The following is an 18,736-nucleotide window of genomic DNA, read 5'->3' on the forward strand; positions in this document are numbered from 1 at the left end:
CAAAACGTTTTTACCTTGCATTCTTAAGGCATTGTCCGGATGTGTTACGTACAAATACTTTTTCCCGTTATCCAAAATTTCATGGGCCTGATTTCCGAAGATCCCAAATTGCAGGCGTTATAAATTGCGTGGTCACATTCCAACTCCATGCGCTGGTGGTGGGTTAGAAGTATGTACCGGTAATTGACTCATCATATCAAAAATCAAGGCAAATTTGCTTTGTTCAACTGTTATTGGATGTTTATTTATTTATTTATTTGACAAAGATAAGATAAGAAAGATAAGAAAAACCTTTATTAGTCTCACAATGGAGAAATTCCCAATTCACAGCAGCAAAGTTCTGAAAGTAAGAAGTAGAACAACAAAATAAAGGAGCTGCTGGAAAGGCAGCCACTCTCGCGGCGCCATTTTGAAGTCAAAATAACAAAAATAACACAAGACAACACATAGGACACAGACAGTCGTTCAATCTTCACCAATTTTCTGCATACACTTTGTTGTCTGAAGCAGTTCTAGATGAAAGAGGAGAGGATCAAAGTGTCCTTTCTCCAGTGGATCAGAGACATTAGAGACAAAGAGGTTTTTACTAAAAGTGCTCAATGTTATTAAAAGTTAAGTCAATTTTCATTTCAGGGATAGAATTAGTAACAAACGTGAAGTACATTATTTCCCTTAGCGGGCCTCTGAGCCTTGTGTTTGACACCTGTGCATTTGGTCATTATTTCTGACACTGTGTCATTATATCAACAAGTCAAGTCAACAGTATTTATAGAGCACTTTCAAACAGCCATCGCTGCATACAAAGTGCTGTACATGGAGCGATTTAACATATACAATAAACAGTAAGACGAATCAGTAATAAGTAATAAGTAATAAGGCGGTAGAAAGCACCAAGCAGTAAAACCAATAGCAAATCTAAGTCATGCTGAGTCAAACGCCAAAGAATACAAGTGAGTTTTGAGGAGGGATTTAAAGATGGGCAGCGAGGAGGCTTGCCGAATCTTCAGTGGGAGGTCATTCCAGAGAGATGGACCAGCAACAGAAAAGGCTCGATCCCCTCTGAGCCTCAGTTTAGTTCTTGGTACGTCTAGCAAAGACTGGTCCACAGACCTGAGGCGCCGGGCAGGGGTGTAGGGGCGTATGAGCTCAGAGAGGTAAGGTGGCGCGAGATTATTCAGAGATTTGAAAACAAAGAGGAGGATCTTAAAAATAATTCTAAAATGAATGGGGAGCCAGTGAAGGGATGCCAAAATAGGAGTTATATGCTCCCTCTTACGAGTACCAGTCAAGAAGTAGAACAACAAAATAAAGGAGCTGCTGGAAAGGCAGCCACTCTCGCGGCGCCATTTTGAAGTCAAAATAACAAAAATATATAACTATATGTTTAGTTCATGCCATTTCAAAAATGTTTATAGGAGTGGAAAGTGTTCTCTGTTGCCTATGCCTCTTTATCTTTGTTCTGCATATTTAAAGAGGCAAAATCAGTCATTGCGGGTCATCTCAGGCTCAAATGACAGCATGCAAGCTACATAAATCTACTTGCATACTTCTACTTCTACACACAAGATGAACTGTGCTGCCTCACAGACGAAGCATTTAGCAAATCAGGCCTAAAGAGATTAAAGTCAGTGATGTATCACTATTTGATTCTTTTCCTCCAATGCTTAGTCCCTGAGAGAGTCAATAGCTGAACATCGGCCATTGATCTCACGATTATGCTCCTTGGCGAAACACCTGTCAGAGCTAAACCCAATTCAGGGAGAGGGATTTTGTCGCAAAGCAACTGAGGCTGAGGAGCGGCACCGAGCCATCAGAGACCATGTCAGGGAGACTGCCGTTCTACTTGAAGAGTCCTTGCCCAGATTCACTCAAGTAAGGTTCCACCAACTGCAAAGTAAGAACATGCAACTACAAGAATCTGATACCTCAATTAGTAACGTTTTATGTAAAAAAAATGTAGAATACTGTAACACTATGGACAAAATGACATGAGGTTGTTTAAATGACTACGGTAATCGGGGTTCATCATGGCTGCGCCCCTGGATAGATAGCTCACAGGAACGGGAAGTTCCTGTGAGCGGATTAGTAATAGACTCAAAACTATGTTGGAAACCACATATCGATAACGTAAAAAGAAAAATAGCCAAGACCGTAGGGATCCTCTACAAAACCAAAGAAGTGCTAAATAAGAGATCTTTGTACACATTATACACTTATTACTTATTATTATTATTACCATATATGACCTACTGTGTGGAAATATGGGGAAATGCCTGCAAAACAAACACACTCCCTATTCTCAAACTACAAAAAAAAGCAATTCGAATTATTAATAGATCAAAATATACGGAACCCACAAATCCACTATTTATCAAATTAAATACGATGAAATTTTATGACCTGATTGACTTTAAAATCGCCCAATTAATGTACAAAGCACACAATAACCTGCTCTGCCAAAACATTCAGAAGTTTTTCGAAATTCGAGAAAGCAACTATCAATTAAGAGGTACCAACTTATTCAAAAAACTCAAAACAAGAACAAACATCAAGCAAAGAAGTGTATCTATCAAAGGTGTTAATCTGTGGAATAATTTCGAAACAGACCTGAAAATGAGTAAATCGCTTGCTGAGTTCAAAAACAAATTCAAAAAAATAGTACAAACAACCTACATCAATCAGAGTTAAAATGATAAATTCTAAACCTTAAATATAATGATAAATCAGAACTAAGTTGATAAATAGAGAAAGGTATTGAAATATTCATTATGAATACAAGAGAAAATTGACACAAGAGTGCCAGGGTGTGGATGTATATAATCCCGATACAAACCAAAAGTTGTAAAAATATCACGGTTAAGGGTAAAGTATGAGCTTTAATGGAGACTTTCTTCTTACTTTTTTCTTTTCTGATTGTATAAAAATGATTTAGTAGATATAAACACATAACGGGGTAGGACAAGATAAGTATTTTACTTCTTCCTACTCCCTTGAACATAATAACTGTGCTGAATGAAGACTGATTTCTGTCTTTTTACTTTTTTATCTACCGGTACCTTATTTTCTGTCAAATTATTACTGTATATGTTTTATGTTCACTAAACAAACTCGCAACTCGAAGTCAGCTATACATATCAATTAATTGAACAACAACACTAGGAATAACATAAATAACAATATTATATGTATTCATTCATTTTGTAGTTAACTTCTAAGTATTGAATATAAAATCTACTGTATATTGGAAAAAAGAAATCGACAGCACCGGGGACTGCAATCAGTGAGTGAGTCACTGCACATTGCACCGAGCATCTACAGAACTCAATGCTGGATGCATTGGTTCTATATTGTGTGCAGACCTTCCACAAAATTGAATGAAAATGTGTAGTGATGCATTTTATTTGCACACATTATCACAGTGAAAACGTAAATGTTACAGTGACGGTATTTTTATCTTGAGGGGGGAGATAATCGTGCAACCATTCTTGTTACTACAGTTGAACGAGAGGATGGTTCTTCTCAGAGAAAATCTCGATCGTCTGCGCAGTCGCATCCAAACTCCAACATCTCTTCAGTGCCTTACCCCGAGGATTCAAGAGCAGCTACATGACAACAATTACATCTTGTCTGAACTGTCCAAGTTGGAGCTTAGCCTCACAAATGTCAAGACACAGGCAGAAGACTTGCTGACCAACACACAGCCAGCAGGGGTTACGTCCATTGGCACAGGTGCTCACATTGCCTAAGTGCCTAAGAGTGATGTTGCCCTTGTCCGTTTTACACATATCTATTCAAATGAATATTCCCCATTGATTACTTCTCACCAAGATCTTTGCTCCATTCTGACAATATCAGCAATCCAGGAGCAAGTCACCACTCTTTGCGAGCTGCTGGGTGAGACGCACAGTCAGGTCCAAGAAAGGGAAAGCTGGTTGCTCAAACTACTGGATCTGTCCATGAAGTTTTGGAGCGAAGTTGCTGATGTCACATCAGCCCTCAATAATGCTCAGCAGGCAGTTTTGGATCTTAATGCAAGCCACACTGACTCTGAAACAATCTGCCAGAGTTTAGAGACGATGCAGGTTAGCGTGGAAAACCGTAAGCATCTCATTGTTGTAAAACAGAAAGCTTGACACAATTATCCTCTTTGATTTTGACACCCGCTAGACTCTCAGGGAGGATATCGACACTTTGCAAGGAGATCTTGACACACTTGGTGTCCTTGGAATGGATCTGATGTCAGCATGTGGGGACACAGACAAACCGGATGTCACAAAAAACCTGGACGAAGTAAGCTATCACATTGAAATGAATCATTTGTGATGTTATGAAATGTACTGGGAAGAGTAATGTGTTTGACCTTTTGAAGCTTTATTGCCTATGGAACAATTTGAGTAAATTGTGGAATGAATGTCACGACAAGCTGGAGGATTCCTTGCAGATGGCCTTAAATTATCAAGACACTATGCAGGTGTGTGTACGAATATGAATCATTTGTGTTGAATGCAGCAGCCAGTCCAAAATATTTTATGTTCATTCATTGTGGAAATTAGTCAGATTAATATTATATATCTTAGGGACTGTTTGAGTGGTTGAAATCTGCAGAACTGAGGTCAACAGAAGAGTTTGTGGTTGGAACTTACCTGGAATCAGTCAAAGAGCAGCTGCGGGAACTTAAGGTGAGGATTCACTCGGAGATGACCACTGTGGCTGCCATATGCCAGCCAATCGGAGAGCAAAACACAAAGACAAACCACAATTTGCACTCACAATCACACCTAGGGACAATTTCGAGTGATCAAATTCGTCTACACAGGAAGGCCGGGGACCGGAATCAAACCCATTGCACTGTGAGGCGGATTTGCTAACCAGTGCCGCCCTATTCTGATCAGTGTTGGTTATTTTACATTTGGAATCAGTAAAGCAGAGTTGGTTTTAAAATAAAATCCAACCAAACTGCATTTGATCGTCTTTATTTGGAGTTACAGTAATCCCTCGCTATTTTGCAGTTCGTTTATCGCGGTTTCAGTGCATCGCAGATTTTTTCAAACATATTAATAAAAAAAAATTTAAAAATAAGTCCAAAAAACTCCGCAAACGGTCCGGGAGAAGCAGCGAAAGTCAGCAAAACAACAGCGAGTCACATCAGCAAAACAACAACGAGTCACATCGAGCAACATAAACAGTACAGTGATCCCTCGCTATTTCGCGGTTCGTTTCTCCCGGCTTCAGTGCATCGCGGATTTTTTCAAACATATTCATAAAAAAAAAAAAAAAAATTAAATGGTGCTCTGAGATAATGTTGGTGATTAGTCTGAATGCATTATTAGTTATTGATTTTATGTAATTGTATTTTTCAGTATCATATGGTTTGTCATGGTCAGTCAAAAAATATTTATAGTTAAATTAAGGATTTAATGTTGTTTTTGAATTTCAGATGCACTTTAAAAATCTTTTCTGTTCCATTTACTAAATAAAACGTGAGATAAATAATGAATAAAACGCGAGATGTTTTCCTCTTCCTAGGGGGAGCATGACAGAAAATATTGAGAACCACTCCACTAACTTAACCTAACTTATACATGTTTAAATCTATTAGTATACAGCATTAAGTAATGTTAATTACGACAAAATTTACTTCTACATGCATGTATTCCATTAAATTTGGCCTGATAAATATATTTTATACTCATACACATGTACATGTCCCTATACGGGGGGGGGGGGGGGGGGTAGGGGGGGTTGTCGGTACTTCGTGGATTTTCGTTTATCGCGGGTGGTTTTGGTCCCTATTAACCGCGATAAACGAGAGATTATTGGACCTTTAATTATTATATGTTTATCTACATTGTTACGACTACAATTTTATCAGAATCGCTTTTATAATTTTTTTTAATTGTATGATTCCAAAAAAGCGATATATCGCTTTGTCGACTCATTAGGCCTTTTATTAGGGGGTATTTTCTGTGCATCAATTATTTGCTATTCGTGGGCCGGCCCATTCCCTAAACCCTGCTAATTGATTAATTCTGTATTTGTTTTCCTCAGGAATTTAAACGAGAACTTTACCAGAAGAAAATTGAAATAGAAAGCCAAAGCCATCGTTTTGTGAGTCGATTGTCTCCAGGCTCAGAACGTCCATGCTCAGTCTCACCCTTGTGCGACTTTCGACTGCGTTGGGACAGTCTGGAATCAGAGACTGTCAGCAGACAGGTGAGTGTATGACAATAGACATTCTATCTATCTATCTATCTATCTATCTATCTATCTATCTATCTATCTATCTATCTATCTATCTATCTATCTATCTATCTATCTATCTATCTATCTATCTATCTATCTATCTATCTATCTATCTATCTATCTATCTATCTATCTATCTATCTATCTATCTATCTATCTCTCTATCTCTCTCTCTCTCTCTCTCTCTATCTATCTATCTATCTATCTATCTATCTATCTATCTATCTATCTATCTATCTATCTATCTATCTATCTATCTATCTATCTATCTATCTATCTACACACACACACACACACACACACACACACACACACACACACACACACACAATACAGGAATACAGTATTTGTGTGCAAATGTGATATTTCTGTTTGCAGCATCAACTGGAGTGTGCTCTCCTCGGCCTGGGGCAGTTCCAAAACACACTGGATGAGTTGCACACATGGCTTGCCCATACTGCTGAACAATTGCAGGCCAAAAAAACAATCAGCATTGACCTGCAGGCTTGTGAAATAGAGCTGGCCAAACACAAGGTTGGTTATGAGATAATAATGATCATCAATACTGAAAATGCCTGGATAACAAAGTCTGTGAGGAAAATATCTCGAAACCATAAAAACCTTAACTATCAACCTTAACAAATGTATCCGCGAAAATCTCACACAACTATTTATCAGGACTATAATACGTTGACAGAGCGACAGACAAACCCCATGAATTTCCTTATGAAATGAACTCTGTCATGTTTTCTTACAGGTCTTGCATAATGATGTCATGTCTCACGTTCGCACAATGGAGTCCCTGAACCAGGCAGGCAAAGAGTTGCTGGAAGTTGGGTCCGGGGACTGTGCGCATGGTCTTCACTCTCGATTGGACCAACTCAATGAAAGCTGGGAGTTTGTTCGGTGTGAAACTGAACGGTATCAGCTGGAGTTAGAGAACAGACTCAGTCAGGTAATGCGCTTCACTTCAAATCAGGGGTGCCGTTTGAAGAGCGTCTCCCACTGAATATAACAGCAACATGTACTTTGAGTTTGTATGGCCCTTGCATCCAAAGCCATATTTTCCTGTTTACTTGTCTTATTTTGCGGACTTTTGCTGGGGCATTTCTCACCAATGTGAATTCATTCATCCGGACCTCTGACATGCCCACCGCGATTTAACCCTTTCATGCACCCAGTAACATGATAATATGATAAGCTGTCCACTGTAGTAACCGCTGTCAACTTAAATTGTTAAGTATTAAGAAATACCAAAGAGCTGTGATTCGCTGAGAATTGAGGCTGCGGTGAAATCCTGGATTGCTTTCTTTTCCTGAGACTTGCCATTCTCATTTAAATCTAGGACAAAGATGAATCACACCACTGCGTCTGGCGGCCACACTTAGACTTTGAAGGAGAGCTTTCTTTCTTTCTCTCTTTCTTTCTTTCTTTATTTAAATTCTGGCTTAAAGCAGCAATAAAAACTCTAAATGTGAGTGTTATTTCAGGTCCCATTGCTTTAAAAAATATATTTGATATTGTAAACACACTTATTTTTCCTCAAGCTTGTGATTTGGTACTTGTATTATCAACAGTTGGGATTTGCACATTAGCTAGTCTCACTCAAAACATTTCGATGAATAGGTTTAAATTGCCGATTTAGATTTTGACATAACATGAGTATTCAATATTTTGAGATACATTAAACATTTAGGTTTGAAATATACTATTGGGCTGTAACTATTGAATGTATCTTTGATAAAGTGACTCTCAAAGAAAAAACCCATCCGTTTTAAAAACATTCTTTGAAGCCAAATGTGGCAATATGTTGTTATGACGTGCAGAATGAGCTGCTTTACAAACGGCACATTGCTCTGGTGAATATAATTGTGGGTGGCCATCCATTTATATTTCCGTACATCCTATTTCTATATTTTTCTGAGGAGATCTCCTTTGTTAGGTGGCCAATGATATGTTTGTGCACTTTTACTTAAGCAAAATTCCCTTGATGTCACCTTTTTGTCGCCAGGTGCAAGATATTACAATGGAGATTCAGGACCTCCTACAGTGGCTGGACAATACAGACATCAGATTGCCCTCTTCCAAATCCATGTGGGGTATGCCAGAATCGACCACTGAGAGCCTTAATGCTCATTCGGTGAGGCACAAAAACACTTCCAACTCTTAGATGTAGCTCAAAGTTAACCTACCTCCTTCCTTTCTTCTGCACACTTGCAACAGGAATTGTGCAATGAGATGGAGTCAAAGCTTCACACTTACACAGATGTGAAAAATGCCATTCAAAGAATGCTGGAAAGCAGCAATGTTGTGCCGGGATCAAGTACAGAACACAGCCTGTCGATCTTAGAACAAAGGTGGTCTTCTGTGTACAATAAAATTCAAGAGCGAAAGGTTTCTCAACTCCTCAGTTTGTTTTCTGTTCTAACTGCTTTATCCATGGCAGCTTTCTGCAATTGAGTGTGTGCTGCTCTTTTTTAAGGTAAAGCTTATGAAAGGCTTGAGTCTGGCCAAGGAATTCCACAGTGACATCCAGGACCTTCTCACCAAGATGTCCAAGTGTAACGAGTCTATTGGACTCCTCCCAGCTCCCAGCTTTGTTCTGGACACAATTAACAACCAACTGCAGGATCATAGAGTAGGTTGTATTATATACGGTATATTACATATATTTTTTTTCTCCAAGATGACAGCATGTAATGCCTGTTTATTCTCAAATGTATTTATCTGTAAAGACACTGGTGGATGAAGTGAATGGTTATGCCGAGAAGAAGACCACAGTGGAAAGTGCCGGCAGTAGACTTGCTGAGTTTAGCAGGAAAGAGGATTGCGATGTCATTCACAACCTCGTCATGACTGTCCGAGATCGCTACAAACAACTACAGCAGTGTATTTCAGAGAGAGGCATTATGCTGGAGGAGGTCAAAAAGAATGCCAAACAGGTCGATGGTTTTCTACATTCACTGTCACCATCCATAAAAATGTTAACTTTCACTTGGAAATCACATTTTGAACTAACAGTCACTTTTACTCTTTCAGTTTAATGAATCTTGGCGTCTCCTGGTGGACTGGATGTTTGCGGTTGAAGTGACCTTAGACAACCATAAAGAGATCGCGCAGTCGCATGAGGAGATTAAACAACAACTAACTGAGCAGAAGGTGCAGTCCGTGTTCAACATTTATTTTTAATCATTTTTGCGTATTCACCGATGCCAAGCCTTTTCTTCAGGAGTTCCAGAAAGTGCTGAGATCCAAGAGGCCCATGTATGAGGCGACACTAAAGAGTGGCCGCAAACTTTATAATAGAGCTCAAAGAAGCCATGACCAACAGCACCTGGAAAACCTTCTGGCTGAACTAAAAGACACGTGGGACACAATCAATGGAAAGTCTATGGAGAGGTAACAGGATCTCTTGTGGTTGGCAGCATAAGATTCGTTCCTACTCAGTTTAAAAGTTGCTTCTGTTTTTCCTCTCGCAGACAACACAAACTGGAGGAAGCTTTGCTCTTCTCGGGAAGGTTCACAGATGCTCTTCAAGCACTGAACAACTGGCTATATAGAGCTGAGCCACACTTAGCCGAGGATGTTCCTGTCAGCGGAGACAAGGACGTGGTCAACAATCTGATAGAAAAACATAAAGTAAGGCACCAAAACAGATGTAGTTATATATATATATTTTTTTTACAAAATGATATCGACATTCAGGATTTTTAACTGAATCACATACCCAATCATCTTTTTTTTGCTCTGCTGAGTACTTAATTTCATTCTGTTTTTTCTGACTGTTTCGAACTGCGTGAAGTGATTTGGTGCTAATTTTACGGCAGCTTCAACTATCGGAACTTTTGGCTGACATACTTTCATTCAGATAACGACGCTCTCTCAGAAATGATTTTATTTGACTTGACTTGAAAAGTTTTGGACGTCCTGTTTATTCGTGTCTTATAAGTTCTCATCATTGTTCTTCTCCCTTAGGCCTTTCAAAAGGAGCTGGGGAAGCGAGCAGGGTGCATCAAGACCTTGAGGCGCTCTGTTAAGGACCTGACCAGGAGCAGCACGGCTGATTCACACTGGCTGCAGGAGCAAATGGATGAACTGGAGGGCCGCTGGGAGGTGGTGTGCAAGCTGTCGGTCGGCAAACAGGACAGACTTGAGGCTGCGCTTCAGGAGGTAGTTCAAGCATCGTATTTGTAACATTATGGGATGTGGACTACAATTTTGATACTTTCAACAATTGTTTCACTAAGTAAGTTGAACTTTTAGTGTCTATATTTTGTTTATTTTCCTGGCAGCACCACAAATTGTAACAAACTCAAAGTACCCATATATGCTCCTTTTTTACTTCATGGAAATTGAAAATGTAATTCAGGTTTGGATGAGTTATAGATGATTGACAGTTTTCTGTTGACCTCATTAAAGTTGATGGCATTGCTCACTATTGTGTTTTAATCTTTCTTCTCATGAGGCTGAAAAATTCGATGACCTTGTCCATTCTTTCATGGAGCATCTCACTGAGGTCGAGAGGCTTTTTAAATATGGAGTCATACCAGAGGAAGTGGAAAGTTTGCTCGCCCTCCACTCAGACAATGAGGTAAGCCCCTTTTACACTTATATGCAGTGATACGGGAAGTCAAGTCAAGTCAACAGTATTTATAGAGCACTTTCGAACAGCCATCGCTGCATACAAAGTGCTGTACATGGAGCGATTTAACATACACAATAAACAGTAAACTCTAACTATTACCTGGATGAACAATTCAACACTAATATAAAATTGGAAAATGCACTTTCGGTAATACACTTAAACAGTAGAAGTCTCTATAAAAACTTCACAAAAATTAAAGAATACCTGACTAAATTCAATAAATTTAAAATAATTGCCATATCAGAAACTTGGCTTGATGAAGATAAAACAACTGAAATGGAAATAGAAGGTTATGAAATGTTTGCAACTAATAGAGAAAACAAAAAAGGAGGGGGGGTTGCAATATATGTAGACAAAGCACTTAAATGCAGTAAAATCGAGAGATTGACAAACACAATAGAAAACCTAATGGAATGTCTAACCATTGAAATACACAATAAAAAGGCATCAAATATCATCATAAGTTGCATCTATAGGACACCAGGAACATGTATTGACACATTCAATAAAAAACTAACAGATATGCTCAGTTACTACAACGATAAGAAAACACGAATAATATGTGGTGACTTTAACATTGACTTATTAAACCCAAATAGACACAAAAAAACAACTGACTTCATAAATACTATGTACAGCAACAGCTTTTTCCCAGTAATCCTGAAACCTAGCAGAATAACAGTTGACACGGCCACATTAATAGATAACATATTTATAAATAAGATTGATCATAAAATGGAAAGTGGACTTCTCATTAATGACATAAGTGACCACGAACCTGTTTTTGCAGTTTTTCATAATTATTTCGATAGAAAAGCTAAATCAGCAACTCGTATAACAGAAATAAGACTAAGAACCGAACGTTCCATCGATGCCTTTAAGCAAGACCTAGAAAAACAAAACTGGACCGAGGTCTACTCAAACGAAGACTCAAATACAGCGTTTGAAGTATTTCAGTCTACCATAATCTCCTTATATGATAAACATTTTCCATTAACTAAAGTCTCCAAAAAGTATAAAGACCCAAGTAAGCCATGGATAACGAAAGGCATAGAAAACGCATGTAAAAAGAAAAACATTTTATATAAATTGTTTTTAAAATTCAGAACTGAAGAAGCAGAAAAAAAATATAAGACCTATAAAAATAAACTAGTAAATATTATAAGAACCAGTAAAAGAGATCACTATCATGCACTATTAGAGCAGAATAAAGGTAACACACAAGAAATATGGAAAATACTTAACCAAGTAATCAGAAATAGTCCTAAAAAAATTGATTATCCAGAGTATTTTATCAAAGGTAAAAATACTATTTTGGAAAAAACTGCAGAAATAGCAACTGAATTTAATGAGTATTTTGTCAACATCGGCAGTAACCTAGCAAAACAAATTCCTGATCCAACAAACCTGCTTGAAATAGATAGATACGTAGAAAAAAACTCCTCCTTACTGCTGTAAAACAAGAAGAAGTATCAAATATTATAACAACTTTTAAAAATAAAAAGTCAACTGATTGCTTTAATATTGATATGAGAATAATCAAGCAGATTATAGAATATGTAGTGCGACCTTTCACGCACATATGCAACCTGTCATTCAAAGCTGGTATCTTTCCATCAAAAATGAAAATTGCTAAAGTTATTCCAATCTATAAAAATGGAGAAAAACATCTGTTTACAAATTATAGACCAATATCACTACTACCACAATTTTCAAAAATATTAGAAAAACTATTTTCGCGCAGACTTGATAGCTTTATACAAAAGCATGCGCTGTTAAGTGAGAATCAATATGGCTTCAGGGAAAAACGGACCACCTCAATGGCAGTTATGGAGTTTGTGGAAGCAATAGCCACTAATATAGACAACAAAGAATTTACAGTTGGGGTTTTCCTAGATCTAAAAAAAGCTTTTGACACAATAGATCACAGTATATTATTGAAAAAACTAGAAAGATATGGCATTAGAGGTGTATCTTATAAATGGATAAAAAGTCTTTCGAAAACAGATATCAGTACGTGCAACTCAACAATAAAAAAACGAATCAACTGAAAATCACTCACAGAGTTCCTCAGGGGTCAGTGCTTGGTCCAAAACTATTCATCTTATATATAAATGATATCTGCAAGGTCTCAAAACTATTTAAATGTGTCCTATTTGCTGATGATACAACTTTCTACTGTTCTGGAATAAATCTGAAACAGCTCCTGATAACCGTAGAAAACGAATTAAACAAATTAAAAAACTGGTTCGACAGAAATAAATTGTCACTTAACCTGAAAAAATCGAAATTAATTGTTTTTGGCACAAGACTAATCAAACACCAAGCTAAAATTATGGTAAACTCAATTGAAATAGAAAGAGCGTATGAAACCAAGTTTCTCTGATTAGTAATAGACTCAAAACTATGTTGGAAACCACATATCGATAACGTAAAAAGAAAAATAGCCAAGACCGTAGGGATCCTCTACAAAACCAAGGAAGTGCTAAATAAGAGATCTTTGTACACATTATACACTTCATTATTATTACCATATATGACCTACTGAGTGGAAATATGGGGAAATGCCTGCAAAACAAACACACTCCCTATTCTCAAACTACAAAAAAAAGCAATTCGAATTATTAATAGATCAAAATATACGGAACCCACAAATCCACTATTTATCAAATTAAATACGATGAAATTTTATGACCTGGTTGACTTTAAAATCGCCCAATTAATGTACAAAGCACACAATAACCTGCTCTGCCAAAACATTCTGAAGTTTTTCGACATTCGAGTAAGCAACTATGAATTAAGAGGTACCAACTTATTCAAAAAACTCAAAACAAGAACAAACATCAAGCAAAGAAGTGTATCTAGCAAAGGTGTTAATCTGTGGAATAATCTCGAAACGGACCTAAAAATGAGTAAATCGCTTGCTGAGTTCAAAAAAAAATAAAAAAAAAATAGTACAAACAACCTACATCAATCAGAGTTAAAATGATAAATTCTAAACATTAAATATAATGATAAATCAGAACTAAGTTGATAAATAGAGAAAGGTATTGAAATAACCATTATGAATACAAGAGAAAATTGACACAAGAGTGCCAGGGTGAGGATGTATATAATCCCGATACAAACCAAAAGTTGTAAAAATATCACGTTTAAGGGTAAAGTATGAGCCTTAATGGAGACTTCTTCTTACTTTTTCTTTTCTGATTGATATAAAAATGATTTAGTAGATATAAACACATAACGGGGTAGGACTAGATAAGTTTTTTACTTCATCCTACTCCCTTGAACATAATAACTGTGTTGAATGAAGACTGATTTCTTTCTTTTTACTTTTTTTATCTACCTTATTTTCTGTCAAATTATTACTGTATATGTTTTATGTTCAATAAACAATAAAACAAACAAACAAATAAGACGAATCGGTAATAAAGGCGGTGGAAAGCACCAAGCAGTAAAATCAAGGACAAATCATGCTGAGTCGAACGCCAAAGAATACAAGTGAGTTTTGAGGAGGGCTTTAAAGATGGGCAGCGAGGAGGCTTGCCGAATGTTCAGTGGGAGGTCATTCCAGAGAGAGGGACCAGCAACAGAAAAGGCTCGATCCCCTCTGAGCCTCAGTTTAGCTCTTGGTACCTCTAACAAAGACTGGTCCACAGACCTGAGGCGCCGGCCACAGAATGAGTCTGATTAGGATTTACTAATACGTTCAAGTCAAGTCAGTCTGGGAATACGGCTGTTCATCAACCATGATCGTATTAGGTCATTAAATGATTGATTGCATGGATGAAATGCTGACGAAAGCTTTTATTTCCTTTTCCGCAGCAGACAATGTTTACCTTAAAAACTCAATCAACGGAGTTAGAGAATATCCAATGTTTGGGTCAAAAGATCCTCTCCTCTTGTCACCCAGACTCAAAAATAACCTTGAAGTCCTGGATGGGTGTCACCAAGACCCGCTATGAAGAGGTGAGCGATTTTGTGACCGCACAATGAAAAACGACACATTCATTCTCCGGATGATGGTTAGCTAAATTACATGTGCAGTACGGAATTCATCGTCAGAGAATCCTGTTGTGGTTTTCTGAGGTAGGTGCTGGCATGGGCCCAGCAACAAGGCTTAAGGATCCAGACCGTTTTAACTTTGATGGAAGAAGAGAGAGAGGAAGTACAGAGGCTGCTGGAATGGATCTCTTCAGCACAAGAAGCTCTGAGCATCAGAGATGAAGAGTCTGTGCCTGAAAACACAGAGCAGAACCAAGAACTTATTGAGCAGCATTGTGTATGTCCCCATTCCCGTAATGTAATTATTTTCACTGATCAATGGTGCCCCCTCAGATCGGTGTAACCTTTACCACTCATTAGCACTTGACTCCACGTGATTTCTTCCTGCAGGTGTTCATGGAGGAGCTAAACAAGAAGCTTCCCGAAGTTGAACATGCAACAAAGTCGTGCAAACATAAGAGTGTTTCTAAGCAGCAAGTTTCCCCCAGGAAACGACCAATCGCACGTAAAGACACCACTTCCCATAGAAGCAGTATCAAAAGAGTGTTTTTAGAATTTACTTGACTGATGTGAGACTTCCACACTTTGTCAACCTAGAGAGACGGAGCACTCTGAAGTTTGCTCCTCCAGCACTACTCCCCCTGGATCACCTTGACCCCCAGACCCCTCAGCTCAGTCAGCTGGTCAGTCAGTGGCAGAAACTTTGGCTCCTGGCACTAGCAAGACAAAAACATCTTGAACAACACCGGCAAAAACTCATCGAGGTTAGTGTGGTTTTTTTCGTTGTCAGTATGAAACTAGTTCACCGTTGGAAGACTCTAACTTTGATTCACCCAATGTAATTATTTTTCTTGTCAATTATTTTGACTTCTCATTAGAACATAAGCCCTATGTGTTTGCTTTTTTCCGAAATACAGATAGAAGAATTTGCCAACTTTGACTTTAACATTTGGCGAAAACGCTACATTAGGTGGATAAGCCATTTGAAGTCTCGCATTCTAGATGTCTTCCGAAACATTGACCGGGATCAGGATGGACGAATCAGCCAGAAAGAGTTCATCGACTATGTCCTGGCTTCAAGTAAGACCCGCTGGCTCTGGCCTTATGTTGTTTTGGGTTAATGTGAAATTAATCCATGAACTGGTTTCAATGGCAAATGACAAGTATGTACATTGCTGTTTAAAGCGCAGAAAGCATGACTAAAATTGTCTGTTTATTCACCCTTTCATGCACCCTGTAACCTGATAACATGATAAAATTGTCCACTCTAGTATCCGCTGTAGACCAAAGAGTTAAAGTCATAACAATGTCCATTGAAGCAAAGGACATGTAAAAAATCTTTTTCAAATTAAATGCAACCATTTTTTTTACTACATTGTCTACAACCCCATGCCGATAGTTTTTTTTCTGGACTGTAAGTATTGGATTGGATTGGCGTTCTCTTTTTATTTCTCTGAACCAATTCGATCTTTCGGAGTCATTGGCAATGACTCAGAAAGATCCTCGTCACCATAGTACACCAGATATTATACAGTTATGTTTCAAATTTGTTGCAGAATTCCCCACCAACTCTCTGGAAATGAATGCAGTGGCAAACATCTTTGACGTGAACAGTGATGGTTTCATCGATTACTATGAGTTTGTGAGTGCGCTGCACCCCAGCAGAGATCCTTACAGGAAAATGCTCGATGAAGATCAAATCACCGAAGAGGTGCAAACAATGCTTACTAGCGAGACAATTACTTGCCGTGACTCACATGTCCCACAAATGGTTCAAAACTTTTCCATCTTCCTTTTTGCAGGTGAGCCGTCAGGTGTCACAATGTAATTGTCCCAAGAGATTTCAAGTGGAGCAGATCAGTGCCAATAGATACAGAGTTAGTTATCGTTTTGCCTTTACATGTGCTTCTTTGATGATCTATTTATACTTCACACGCAATTTTTTTTCACAGCCGATTGTCGTTTGCAAATGTTTAATTATGTGCAGTTTGGAGATTCTCAACAGTTGCGAATGGTTCGCATGTTGCGGAGCACACTGATGGTCAGAGTGGGAGGAGGCTGGACTGCTCTAGATGAGTTCCTGGTGAAGAATGATCCCTGCAGAGGTAACGTTACTGCAAACTAGCCTTGTCATAAAAGCATTTTTACTTCAAGGCCACTGTTAGATGACAGACAGAATGTGTCAATAAACATAACAAATGCATGTCTAATGCTAAACAAATATGGATGGATAAGCAAGTCAGTGATTCAAATGGCAATATTGAGAATATATTCAGAGTTCCCGTGCATCCTGGAAAACCTGGAAAAGGAAGTCTAAATTTCCAGTCATGGAATACATGGAAATTGAGACAAAAAGGAAAATATCCTGGGAAAACTTAAGTTGTCCTGGAATATTATTTTTCCTCCCTCTGAACGCAAATGGGTTAAACAGACCTATCTATGTCTGTCTTCAGCTACCTTCAATGAGCAAAACTGAGCTGTAGTGCTTTTCTGTTTCATCTGCTTCTTCACCTCCATGATGCGTCACCTTGTCGTGGTGGAGGAGTGTGCGTGTCCCAATGATCCTGGGAGCTAAGTCGTCTGGGGCTTTCGGCCCCTGGCAGGGTCACCCATGGAAAAAGGTCATACTTGATGGACCAGATAAAGAAAGCACGGCTCAGAGAGACCCTGTATAATGTTTGAGAAATGTGGATTATATTTTCCCCTTGCCCAGACGTGGGTCACCGAGCCCCCCCTCTGGAGGCAGGGCTTGCTGGCGAGCACCTGGTGGCCGGGCCTACACCCATGGGGCCCGGCCGGGCACTGCCCGAAAAGGTAACTTGAGTCTCTCTTCCCATGGGCTCATCACCTGTGGAATGGGCCGAAGGTACAGGTGCTTTGTGAGCTGAGCGGCGGCAAAAGGCGGGGACCTCGGCGGTCCGATTCCCCGGCTTCAGGAACTACCTCGGGGACATGGAATGTCACCTCTCCGACAGTGAAGAAGCCTGAGTTGCTGTGCGAGGCAGAGAAGTTCCGAATAGATATAATCGGGCTCACCTCCACGCACAGCTTGAGCTCTGATATCAGTCCTCTCGAGAGGGGTTGGACACTCTTCCACTCTGGAGTTGCCCAAGGTGAGAGGCGCCGAGCAGGTGTGGGCATACTTCTGACCCCCTGGCTTGGTGCCTGTAGATTAGGGTAACTCCAAACTGCACTTGTGTGCACTTGCCAACGTCAGGCTGTTATTTGATGAATGGTTATTATCAAATGAAATAAACACTTTTACAGCATCGTCGGTCGGTGAAGGCCCTCGTTATCGAGGAATGCGGCCCCCAGGACAGGGCGATGGCTCCTTGTGCTTGTGTCTCCGATCACTGTGGAGGCCCAGTCTTCCCCGAAAACCCCGCCCGCAGGAATGACATTACACTGCTCTTCTGTCAACAGTAAAAGCCCGGACCAACCTGAAGATCAAAGAGAAGTACTTGTCTCCAACAGGGAGCACCTCGAAAGGTTTGACCGTCAGCAGGTCCAACTCAAGCCTCAGTCTCTACAGCAGTGCCTCCGCCCCAACTAGCCCCATGACACGCAAGGCAAGCTATTACTTTCAAACAATTGGCACCTTTGGTTTGTAAAAGTCCACGCCCTTGCAGGTTACATCATAAAATGGCATTGACATTTACCAATGTAGATTATCTTACCAAAGACACCTGACTGCCAACTCTTTTCGCCGTTTAGGCTTTACTGTGCCGAAGTTTTTCAGGCGACCGTTGCGTTCGTCCTCGAAGTTCCATTGCTGCATTGGGATCTGAACTCCTGTTTGTCACAACAGAGGGGCACACCTCTCTATCACCATCAGGTCAGGCA

At 39.3% G+C, this 18,736-nt stretch overlaps 1 protein-coding gene and 1 long non-coding RNA gene across 5 annotated transcripts in view; one reads left to right on the plus strand and one right to left on the minus strand.

The window, feature by feature from the left end:
- macf1b (microtubule actin crosslinking factor 1b) overlaps nt 1-18,736 on the plus strand; it is a 29,172-nt gene that overhangs the window by 8,312 nt on the left and 2,124 nt on the right. For 2 of the 4 annotated variants that reach the window (XM_052064582.1, XM_052064583.1), the window contains 27 exons: nt 1,669-1,872; nt 3,498-3,729; nt 3,856-4,082; nt 4,168-4,290; nt 4,370-4,471; nt 4,578-4,679; nt 6,049-6,213; nt 6,622-6,777; nt 7,001-7,198; nt 8,255-8,383; nt 8,467-8,637; nt 8,726-8,881; nt 8,979-9,185; nt 9,283-9,402; nt 9,473-9,642; nt 9,723-9,882; nt 10,219-10,413; nt 10,709-10,834; nt 14,714-14,857; nt 14,982-15,170; nt 15,284-15,398; nt 15,491-15,657; nt 15,811-15,973; nt 16,450-16,604; nt 16,696-16,770; nt 16,881-16,998; nt 18,317-18,728. In XM_052064582.1, the coding sequence (XP_051920542.1) occupies nt 1,669-1,872; nt 3,498-3,729; nt 3,856-4,082; nt 4,168-4,290; nt 4,370-4,471; nt 4,578-4,679; nt 6,049-6,213; nt 6,622-6,777; nt 7,001-7,198; nt 8,255-8,383; nt 8,467-8,637; nt 8,726-8,881; nt 8,979-9,185; nt 9,283-9,402; nt 9,473-9,642; nt 9,723-9,882; nt 10,219-10,413; nt 10,709-10,834; nt 14,714-14,857; nt 14,982-15,170; nt 15,284-15,398; nt 15,491-15,657; nt 15,811-15,973; nt 16,450-16,604; nt 16,696-16,770; nt 16,881-16,998; nt 18,317-18,504 (4,257 nt within the window). In that variant the 3' untranslated portion in view covers nt 18,505-18,728. Of the gene's footprint in view, nt 1-1,668; nt 1,873-3,497; nt 3,730-3,855; nt 4,083-4,167; nt 4,291-4,369; nt 4,472-4,577; nt 4,680-6,048; nt 6,214-6,621; nt 6,778-7,000; nt 7,199-8,254; nt 8,384-8,466; nt 8,638-8,725; nt 8,882-8,978; nt 9,186-9,282; nt 9,403-9,472; nt 9,643-9,722; nt 9,883-10,218; nt 10,414-10,708; nt 10,835-14,713; nt 14,858-14,977; nt 15,171-15,283; nt 15,399-15,490; nt 15,658-15,810; nt 15,974-16,449; nt 16,605-16,695; nt 16,771-16,880; nt 16,999-18,316; nt 18,729-18,736 lie in introns of those variants that run through there. The other 2 variants (XM_052064584.1, XM_052064585.1) reach the window with 2 other exon arrangements.
- On the minus strand, nt 2,503-14,294 carry LOC127600381 (uncharacterized). The gene is made up of 2 exons (XR_007962321.1): nt 14,082-14,294; nt 2,503-2,904 (listed from the first exon to the last, which is right to left on the minus strand). It is a non-coding gene; the product is annotated as an uncharacterized LOC127600381 (long non-coding RNA).

Source organism: Hippocampus zosterae, chromosome 5, assembly GCF_025434085.1.
Source record: "Hippocampus zosterae strain Florida chromosome 5, ASM2543408v3, whole genome shotgun sequence".
Lineage (NCBI taxonomy): Eukaryota > Metazoa > Chordata > Actinopteri > Syngnathiformes > Syngnathidae > Hippocampus > Hippocampus zosterae.